Source organism: Haliaeetus albicilla, chromosome 17, assembly GCF_947461875.1.
Source record: "Haliaeetus albicilla chromosome 17, bHalAlb1.1, whole genome shotgun sequence".
In the NCBI taxonomy this organism is placed as follows: domain Eukaryota; kingdom Metazoa; phylum Chordata; class Aves; order Accipitriformes; family Accipitridae; genus Haliaeetus; species Haliaeetus albicilla.
Window position 1 is genome coordinate 12,639,673 of NC_091499.1, and position 11,338 is coordinate 12,651,010.

The following is an 11,338-nucleotide window of genomic DNA, read 5'->3' on the forward strand; positions in this document are numbered from 1 at the left end:
TGCTGTAAATAAAAATTATGTCTGATCATCCAACCATAAAACAACTTCATCAGTTACCTTACTATCAGTTTGATCCCCAAGCTGGACTTTCAAAATATGAGGCGGCTTTGCTCTTCCTGTAACAGCTGCTAAATATTCAATTAAAGAACTTTTGCCACATCCTATTGGTCCTTCTAATAAAACAGGACTCTGATATGCTACAGCAATAGCAAGGTTTTGAAGATTTGTGAAGGCAGATTCAACCAAAACAAAACAGCTGGTGTTCTTTTCCTGTTCAAACATAAAAATCTGAGTTACTACACTGAAACTGTTACTTTCTTTACACGTTGTACAACACAGAACAATTAGGAAATTGAGTCTGACAACCAGAAAATTTTGGCCTGTAGATCTGTCAACACATATCAAATGAAATAAAGAATTCTAAAGCTGTATTTAATGACAGATATTAAAATAGATTTCATCAAAAACCTATTATAGGTGAAACACTTAATAAAGTATATGTACAATTTGTTCCCAAAGGGAGTTCACACTAAATTGTCAGTACAGGCATACTAACTATTCAATCATAACACATGTCAGTCAAATGCAACTTGCAATGTAAGTGAAATTAAGTCATCAGAATGGATCCAAATCACAGGACAAATCAAACAGCAGTCAGATTCAGATGATGCAAGTATGAATATTAACTGTTGTATTTATTTCTTTCTGCACAGGACAAAGTATAAGATCATTAAACTCCGTGCATGAAAAAAAGAGAGGTAAATTCAATAACATTTTTATTTTACTTAAAAATGCAACGAATGTAGTTTATTGAACGGTAATTAATCAATGCTACAGATACTCTCCAAAAACTTTGACTCTCCTACAGTCACTTATATCAGTATAGGGCATAAAAATTAGTGCTTTCCTGCCAAAAGGCAGAGAGAAAAGCAACCAGAGTACATACGGCACAGAAACAAGTGTCTTGCATTTAAGTTTGATCTTCTTTTCAGATATAGTTTCATGTACTTCTCTGGTAACAATGCTAGTTTTTAAGAGTACCTGCTTTCCCTCATAGTTTGCTCCTACCTCTTCATCAGACCTCCTCAGCTGTAACTGGAACCTCCCCAGCATAACTGGAACTACACTGTATACCAGATCAGTGAAATACTTGTGGCTATTAAAAAAAATAAAAGCATGCCTTTTTGGGAAGTTCTCTGCTCCCTCATAGACAATGAGTATCCTTGCAGCAATCCAGCTTATAGCATGGCCTAGCTTTAGCACAGCTGCAGCAGCAATGACACTGGCATGGCAGTAAGAATCTCCATAAACAGCTCTACAGTTTCCCCTCTAGTGAATTTCAAACCACACCCTCAATCCTAATAAAAAAAACTAGAATACAGCAAATTCAACTACAGATGTTGGGCGGTGGAGGAAGAATTTGGGATGAAATTCCTCTTTCCTTGCTTCTGCTACTCAAGACATTCTGGACATTGGTAGTCTTCATTCATTTCTTTGTCCTTCATTTGTAGATCAGTGTTGCAAAATTCAACAGAAATACTCAGCTAAGAGCTAAAACTGTACCTAAATGAGAAAACCAGTCAAGAATACTGGCTGCAGCTACAAAGAACCTGAACAGTTCAAGATGAACAGCATCTCAAGAGAAAAAAAGGTTAAATACTGTTTGCAACAACATTTACGCCTTCGATGGACTTCCTAAAACTATAAGGCACTGCCATTCTGCATTACACTTCACTCAAGTGGAGAAAGTGAGCTCTTGCTCACTTCCTCTCCCCTTTTTCTGCCTTCCAGAAGAGTAAGTAGCAGCCTTGTTTTGTTTAAGAGAAGAACTAAGAATATGTTTGCAGAAAGGCTGTTTATAAGATATCTGTATAGCACAAAAAACTACTTCATGCAGGTAGCAACCATGCCAGATCCTGACTTTAATCAGCTATTGAATATCACCCTAACTTGGACTGGAGATACTATGTAAGGCTGAATATTCTTTTGTAGTATGTTCGTAAGAACCGCTACATGAGGATAAAATGAACAGCACTATTACACCTTCATTGCTTCATTCCACTGCAGAGCTTCTTTGCAGTGTCTATATTATGCAAGATAAGCTTACAGCACACATCAAGAAAGCTAAAGAAGTACACACTACCCGTAGTATCTCAATACTATTTAAGCAGGAAATAAAGTCAGTTTACCACATTTAAGGATTCTTTAAAAAAAAAAATGTACAGACTTAACCCTGGGTCACATACCTGCTCTTCAGAAACAAGCTGTAGTCTAGGCAGGACAATACCACATACAGCTACTACATTTGCAGAGAGGTCGCCCAATACAATATGTCCTTGCGTATACTGCAGTTCTTTCTCCTTTTGCCAAAATGAGGAGTCCGGATTGGCCAAAACAAGGGCTTGTTCCACATTCTGCAGCCGAGATTCTTCTAGTAGCCTGTGAAATCCATGTTTATTAACTCAACTGAAAGCCATCAACAAAAACAAATAGTGTTCAAGATTCTAAAAGTTCTTACTTTAGTCTGAAATGTATCAGCTCTTCAGGATTGAATATCTTCTTCAGGAAAGATAATTTATGCTCATCATTCATGCATGTAACCAGAGCAAGACAGTTTGAAGTATACCTAAAAATTATATTTAGAAAAAAACATGTCAAAACATAGCCTTAAGAAATTTAGCTTGACAACTGTCAACTGCAAACCAAAATACCAAGTTTGGAAAAACATGCAGAAAACTTTCTTCATAGAAATTATTTTACTGCTATGCTTAACATTCTTTAAGATTAGAGAAATATCTCAGAACTGAGAAAAGCAATTCTATCATGGCATACTTTATCATTTATACACCAACTAGCTAACCTTTCTCTGAATGACTGAATGACCAACAGAAATATAGTAAAGGAGAGCACTTTCCCAAATAAATGAAGGTTAACATATTAGAGAAATCAGGTTTTCTTTCCCTGATTTTCTTCTTCTCCTCCTACCGTTTCCTTTTCAAAATTGTCTTCTATTTCATGCTGTTTCTAAAATAACCCTAACATAATGAACTCAAGACTCAGTGCCAAAAGAAGCCAACAACTCCCAAGTCTTGACTTCATTACTACATAAAGTTGTCTCGCAACAAAAGGACATTTAATACAAATCATAAACCACTTTTCATTTATTATACCACTGTTTTTACCTTCCAAGAACAAAGCTTTCAATGAGCTTTGCGGGGGGGAAGAAAAAAGAGTTGCCAGAAGAATATTGATTCAGGACAAAATTTAAAAGTCAGCTCATTCACTTAAGATTGTTAGCTGAACACCAGGTAAACCAATTCCAGTCAACGAATTAGAAATTCCTATTTCTTTTTCTAAGACTATCTAACCGTATGTCATCCTGAAGAGCTTCATAAATGGCGATAGATTTGACAACACTGTTATTCCTGCCCTTCCTAAATTATACACCTTATTTTGAAATTACATGTTATTAACATAATTCTGAGTTTATGTTTAAAAAAAAAAAAAAAGACTATTAAAGACCTTTTCTTAAATAAATATGTGACTAGGTTGAAGCCCTGCAGACACCTAACATAAAACATTTGACCAAAATCACATGCAAAGTCTGCAACAAGGCCAATTAGGAAGCGTAGCTTAAATAAGCCAGCTTTACAGTGAGTGAGATGTCTATATACAAGCAATAGAAAACAACCCAACTAGGTCATAGTCTGTCAATGCAGAACAGTAAACTATATCATTTTAATGTAAGTTGGAGTGAGAGTAGATTCATCTCTATTTTTTTCCAGGAAAACATGCCAGAATTCATGCAATACACCAACAGGCTTACAGTAGAAGTGAAGTGATAAATTTACCATCTCCCATGAATCCAGCTTGGGTAAACTGAAGTTCTTTGAAAAGATTCTCCAGACCATAGCTCTACGCACAACTAAGAGCTAACCTCAGTTTCACTTGCAATAGATCGCTACAGCTTTCAAAAGATCAGGTGCAGGTACAGATACTATTGGTACAGATTTTTCTGGTATTATTTGAAGATTCTTTTCTACTTGCATGTGAAGGTTGTTAAATACAATTCAAGATACAGATACATCTTTTCAATGGAGAAGATCCAGGGGGTTTAACTTACCAACGGACTAAAGTGTCATGACTCCTTAGGAGTGGAATACACACACTCCAGTCCCATAATTCCCGGAAAACTGATTGCTCCTTTTGTAAAAATCTATAGGCTGCCTCCATGAGGTCCCGTAACTTCATTCGTCTGCGCCCGTATCGGACTGTGTTTGAATCCGAGCTCTCCAGGAAAAGCCTCTGGAAAACTGGTGATGTATTCTTAAAATATCTTAAAGCAAATCTTTAGAGGAAAAAGAGAGAGAGAGAGAGAGAAAGAGATGGAACACAGACATCTAAGCCAGAGGAAAGGAAAATAGCCAATAACAAAAACATCAGGACAGAGGTCCTGAGACAATAATTGACAGTACACTGACAGCTAAGGCCTGTATTTAACTTTGTCCACATTTGGGAAAGACAACCACTTCAGCCATCAGTTGACAACAGATACTTTACCTTATTAGAAATCACTACTTAATTATCAAGAGGAAACAGTACTGCCTTTGGTAAAAATCTCTTCGATTGCTCTTGTTTACTGGAAAAGTAATACTGATTCCTACTTACATAACTTTGTATTCTACTGGCCTACAGGTCTAATCTTAAATGCAGAGATTTTGGTTGTGAGCAATTTTTGTGCCAGCTGTTTTGCTTTTCTTTTGATCATTAAGATGAAAATTATGTTAGATCCTACAACACAATTTCATTTAAATAAGCTGTGTTTAAGACTCAAGTTTTCTAAATCATTCTTTCAATTCAAACCACATTTGTTATTGTGGGACACCATCCAAATTGTAATACAACCTCTCATCACCAGTGAACACTGACAAGCATATACTCCCTAAGTTCAAACATTGCATAGAGACATTAAATTACTCACGGCAAAACATCAGGGTGGTCAGCAACCAGCTTGCTCATTGCTACACACAGCCTTTCATGCCGATCATGGTTGATTTGGCCACCAGTTTTAATGGCTTCTGCATTTCTTTCCAACAAATCCAGCAAGATTGGCCGAACTTGACGGCCAATCAATAGAGTACATTCTTTATCTAGTAATAACTGCGCTAAAGTATCGAGGATGCATTGCCGATCCTGCTGAGTCCAAATCTAGAGGAATGGAAAGTAAGAACAGGTTAAATGGGAAATGATTTGGACTTTTAATTTCAGAACTATTCATGCAGGATTCACAGTGAATTTTACAGGAACAAATCTTTCAAAAAACAGAAGGGAGTCCAAAATTCCCAATAGAAGTATTTACTTGACGTATCTCTCCATATTTAAAAAAACCTGTGAAACAGAGTGACATGCAGAATGACACACCAAATAGGAGTTACAAAAAAGTCCCAAAATCTTGAATTATATTTTACAGCTGAAAGGTAAAGCAAATAATTTTTAATATTTTTTAAAGAAAAAATTGGAAAAATGTTGTAACAACTAATACATATTTGTTAATAGAATTCCCAGTGATCTCAATAGCTTGGTCTCACGAGGGCCACAAAACATTTAAGAATTCAAGTTCCTAAAAAAAGTTTGAGCTGCACTGTGTTCACCATCTCTTTTCAAAAAAGAAGCATTCAATCAATCATGATCACAGCCTTATTTCCATATTTCTGATAGCAATTATAGTGACCAATGCTCTTGACAAGAAGCAGCATGTATCTGCAGTTTTGAAGTTGAGATTCTTTTTTTTTTTTCCTTACAAAAATGGTCCTTTAGTGCAAAACAAAATATTAGGCTTCAGAATAGATGGAAAGCATATTCACATATGCTAGGAAAAAAAGAAAAAAAAACAGCCCATAAAAAAACCACATACACCCCCCCCACCGCCCCCCTCCCCGCAACCTTCCTAACTTTGCTACTGAAGAACAGCAACACATTTTCTGTGTCTTATGCTTAAATTTCTCTCGTCTTTGAGCTCATGTTATTATCCAAGCATCTCTCCACTTCTGTGATGTTTAGCATGTAATGCAGCGCAAGTAATTTTGATTTGTGAAAAATCAGGATTATGAATTTGCACTGTAGCAGTTTTGCTCTTAACTTTGATGCTCTACTCTCCCCTCCCTTGCCAAGTGAACTCTTACCCTATCAAGTCGATTTTCGCTTTCTTGGCAAACAGTCGTAAATACTGCTACGTAAGGCAGCTTTCCAAACAAAACAAGCACTTATTAAACTCCTACAGAAATATTCTATGATTCAGGTAGTCTTTTGTTTTCGCAACATGTGCAGCCAATTTCTGCTTCTCCTAGACTTTTGTTACTCAGGTAAAACCTGCTCCTGGGTCTGCAGATGGAATGGTTTCATTGTCACAAGATAAATAGACCGCAGAGGTCCTACACATTGCCTTTGAAAGGGCGACCTCCTAAGGTTATTAACACTGTCGACATCCTTCTAGAATACCTGCACACTTGTTTATGTTCCTTGGGTCTCCTGAATTTGATAAGGCATTCATTCCCTAACAGCATATAGGAAATCAGGGAAACTGCAGTATATACACTACAAACATCAAAACCATCACATTAATTGCAAGCAGTTTCTTAGATGATTTGTGTTTATTTTTACGAAACATAAGTTTATCTTCCTCTCATCTATCAGAGCAGCATCAAAAAATTTAAAAATGGAGCTGCAGGTCTGCACTCAGCACAGTGCAAGCAAGACACTGTTCATTACAGGGGATCAGATTCTGAGTGGCAAAATGATTGACAAGCTGTTCAAAGGTAGCATGGCTCAAAAGAACTGGAGACAAACTCCACTGTAAAAAAAATTAAAAGTACCTTCAGTTTCCAAATCAGTTACATCTTTGGCTACCCAAACAAGGCACAACAGGGTGCTTGATTTATTAACCAGAGCTTTCAATATCAAATAAACAGTTAACAATAATAGTAAATGAATAATGTGATTCAGTATAAGTTCTGTGGTTACATGACAACTGTACAACAAATCCATACCGTTAGCAATTTTGTGTGAGTAAGCAGTTTTTTAATCATTGTGTGTAGTACCCTTAGGACATATAAAACTGTTCAAAAATCACAGTGGCAACATAGTCATTCTACAAAGAGACTGTCTGACTTCAGAGCCTTTCAGAGCCTAAATTAAAAATTTAATGGAAAAGAAGATGACCATCAGAGGAGTTTTTTTTAACTAAAGGTGGCTTTGTGAAATACCCAACTTTCTGAATCAGTAGCAAAGGACAGCTGACCTGAAAGTGTTTCATTCTAGTGTTCAAATCTGGGATAGTAAATCTGCAGCCACGGTTCCAAACAGCTGCTTTAAGAAAGTGTCACAAAAGACTGTCCCTCCAAATATAGAATATATACACACATTATGTATTATTAACAAAAGAAACACTAAACAGAAGCACAGCTAGGAGTGAGACCTGGAGTCAAACACAATCCCAGTTGCTCCTCTAGCAGCGTGTTGCACACCTCCTTCCCAAGCTGCACAGTACATTTACACAGTGCTCACAAGGTACAGAAATCTTTATTAAGAACCAGCTTAATCCAAAACTCAAGATTACTAAGAGAAAGGATCACAGCAAGGAACAATCTGGGCCCACGTGAAAGCCACACTTCTGATCACAGCTCACAGGTGTTTCCACAGAACATTACACCGTACACAGATTTAAAAATGAGATACTTCTAAAGAGTGGGAGGGCATAAGGGCCGTGAGTGGGAAATCCTTCTTCCCCTCCAACACAGGAACACATACATGTTCTCGGCTCCCTTCCCTCACAAAACAGCTCTACCATTGTATGACTGTGCAGCAATCAATTTGGCAAGATGATCCAAATTAATCAATCCTTCTGCCAAAGTCTTCCACTGGGTGAGAAAGTTGAACGGATTTTCCACATCAGCACACTCACTAGGTTCAGGATAAGAGAAGCAACAGAAAGGTGTGGCTTGGCCTTGGGAATAGACAAAAAGAAAACAAGAGCAGGACCACTTTTTTTGGCAGCCATCCAGTTCAGTAAGACAAAGGAAAACACGAGCCCGCACTCTTCTTATAACCCACATACTCCAAGAAAAAAATTTAAAAAGGCAAGGGGATATACAGTCTCACAAGGAGATCAAGATAGCTTCAACTACCTGCAGAACGAGCTAGCGCTTCCTACTCCTCCTCCAGCACATCGATAGAGTTGGACAGACTGCTCCCTTCAAGGATAGCGAGAATGTTCTCTCTGACTTTGTATCAGTGTATTTATTAACATACTGCCTCCCCAAAATCACAGCTCTTCAAAAACCAGAAGCAGAAGGAGATGAGAGTACACTCCAGAACGGAAGCAAAAGTGCAACATACCTTCCCTTCCCTTATTTATAATACTACATGATGTAAAGCCTAATTGATCTTTCAAATAAAAAGCTTAAGTCGTATTTTAGGAAAAAAAAACGGTCTGCCTTAGTTGCCAGAATGTCAGGACATTTTTCTGACAGCCAATGAGTAGCTGAGTGAATTTGGGACAGCTAGGTCACCTCTTTTTTCCCTACATTTATTTAAAAAAAAAAAAAAAAAAGAATAAAGACACTTCTCAACATCAAATGCTAAGACTGAAGGGCTATAAATAAGAGCTTGGAGTTATTATTAAAACAATTTTCACTGCTACATAGAAAAATGAAAGGCAAAATGAAGGATGCCAAGCTAAAACACCAACAGAATAGAACAGGAGACCCAGAATGGCGTGCTCAAGATCTCCAGTTCACTTAAGATGGTTCCATAGACTAAATAGAGGAAATATCTAAAAGGGCCAGGTTTTTTGATTTCTATCTTTCCATATATGCACACTGGCGGATGCGAAGGGCAGAAATGAATAAGGATATTTTTGCACTAAAGTTCCATTCCTACTAGCATTCTAACCTTCACATTAATTAACTTCTCTACTGAAATTACACCATCACAGGGAGCCAAAATACATGCATTTGCGCAAAATCTGCATTTGGAATTCTGCGCAGGAGGATGTTCCGATTCAGACAGGCCTTTGGTAACACACAGAACCAAAAGCACATTTCAGCAGTCTGTGGAGCCCTACTGCTTATACAGTTTGCTTAAATTATCCAAAAAAATAGAAAGGCAGGAAACAAAGACTGTTTTAGAGCGCTCTTCATACCATTTTCCTCATTAAGAACACAGAAATTTCCCGTACCTTTGCAGAGTTAATGATATACAAATCTTCTACAGAAAAGCTTCTATTTCTATTACATACTGAAGCACCAGGGAACAAGATCTTCCATCACCACATAAACGGTGCCTTACTATGAATCTCAAAAGACTGTTCCTTACTTAGCAGTTGTGGGCAAGTTCCATTCCGGAATACTGAAAAAATAAGTCATCAGAAAGACATAGTGAAGTTGCAGAGCAAAGAGAGCTCCAGAGTTCCAGAATGCATGCTTCCTAAGTTACATACAAAGCAAGTGGCAGGAATCAGGTACGATGACTGGAGCCAATGGCTGCCAAGTGGCAAGATAACCCTAACAGGCTCCTAGATCTGTAGCTTCCAAGTTTGGAAACAGCAATTCAGTTTTCAAAAGAACGTGTCATTGTTCATTAATGTGCTGTTACAGACAATCTGTATATAATCACTGTTTAATAATTTCCACCTAGCAACACTTTTAAACCTGAAGCATATCTCAAGACAGTCTCTAGAAGGGAAAGGGCACTGTCTCTTTCCCAGTCTCAGATCTTGGTGACTCACTTCTGGTTCACCGCTCCATCTGTCTGCTACATCACATATCCGCATTATCCCCATCTCCATTTCTCAGCTGTTTCTTTCTCTTGAACAGCAGCTCTTCATCACTGCTTCCCACCAATTAGCATCAACTCTCCAACGTAGGAATATATATATTCATGTCAATTTAACTTTGATCCTAAGATTTGTAGTGACAGAAGAAAAAGCCATCTGTCTACCAACAGAGAACTTTGACTACCAGTATGAAAGCCTTCCCCAACCACAACTAAGAGAGAGTAATTCAGACTGAAAGCCAATATTCTGAAAAAAATAGGATGATTTAGACGCTTCATCTTCAAACAACTGGGACACTTCCGACACACTCAAACAGAAATACAGATCTTGAGCCCCAAAGTGTGTACACAACTTAGGGGCTTCAAAAGCTCTATCGCGAAAAGTATTAATACTATAACATCTGATGTGTCGATATCCTGTTATTACATGTCTTCACGTATTTCAGAGACAGAAATGAGCTAGGCCTCAACTCTCCTAGAAGGCAGGTGTGCTTTTCACAGTTAAGGCAGCCAAAGCACAAAACCAGTGAAAACAGGAACATGTTTCCAGCATGGCTGTGATTAAAAAAGGAAGCAAACCCTAGAAAATCCAGTCCTCTGTCTTTCTACCCCACATGCTGTTTTAAGGCAATTAAAGACGACGTGCAAAAAGCATCAGGGTAACACGCTGCAGCGAAGGGACTAGACAGTCTCAGTGCTCGCTAACAGCATGCCATCTCTGGCGATCATGCCTTCACAGAGTCACCTTAAGGGACGTGGAAGACTCCGAGGATTTTAACTGCGGGGCAAAACGCCTCCTCAGGAAGCGCAATAGCGGGGGTACCGTGGGACAGGAGAGGACCTACCCCGGAGGGCTCCCCTCCCTCGCAGAACCCTGAAAGGGGCGGGGAGGGGAAGAAACCGCACCAAGCACACACGCTCCCACACACACACACACAGAGCGGCTCCGCCGGCCGCCCGAGGACGAGGGGGCGGGAGGGGTCGCCAGGCGGCGCGGGCAGCAGACAAAGGTGCCGGGAGGAGATGGCGGCACGGGGCGGGCGGTAGGCAGCGCCGCGCGTCCCCTTCCCTCCCCGGCGGACGCTGAGAGACCCGCCCGGAGGGAGGAAGGGCGGGCGCCCAGGGGCTGCCGCCGAGCCCCGCGCCGCCCGCTCACCTGCTTCGCCAGGAACCTGCTCAGCTCCGCGCTGCTCTTCTCGTTCCTGCGCGCCACCAGCTGCAGCGGCTCCGCCAGGCGGAACCGCAGGTCGGCCATCCTCCGCCGCCGGGCCGCGGCTGAGGGGAGGGAGCGGCGGGAGCGGGGAAGGGGCCGCGCGCCCGACCGCCGGCAGCACGGACCGCGCGGCACGTGGGGCGCGAGGCGGACGCGCAGCTCCGCACCAGCTTCCGCTTCGCCGACGCCGTCACCCGCCCGCGACGTCGCAGGCGAAGGGAAGCGCCGCCTCGCCCGTGACGGCGCCCGGGCGAAACTACAGCTCCCAGCATGCACCGCTCCGCGCGGCGCACG

At 40.3% G+C, this 11,338-nt stretch overlaps 1 protein-coding gene across 2 annotated transcripts in view; it reads right to left on the reverse strand.

Annotated features, from left to right (window-relative positions):
• The window catches only part of MDN1 (midasin AAA ATPase 1), a 102,935-nt gene extending 91,716 nt beyond the window's left edge, over window positions 1-11,219 (reverse strand). The window contains exons 1-6 of one of the 2 annotated variants that reach the window (XM_069804854.1): window positions 10,988-11,219; window positions 4,982-5,208; window positions 4,124-4,348; window positions 2,519-2,626; window positions 2,247-2,439; window positions 58-270 (exon numbers count right to left, since the gene is read on the reverse strand). In XM_069804854.1, the coding sequence (XP_069660955.1) occupies window positions 58-270; window positions 2,247-2,439; window positions 2,519-2,626; window positions 4,124-4,348; window positions 4,982-5,208; window positions 10,988-11,086 (1,065 nt within the window). In that variant the 5' untranslated portion in view covers window positions 11,087-11,219. The remainder of the gene's footprint in view (window positions 1-57; window positions 271-2,246; window positions 2,440-2,518; window positions 2,627-4,123; window positions 4,349-4,981; window positions 5,209-10,987) is intronic. The other variant, XM_069804855.1, reaches the window with a different exon arrangement.
• Window positions 11,220-11,338: the final 119 nt, after the last annotated feature.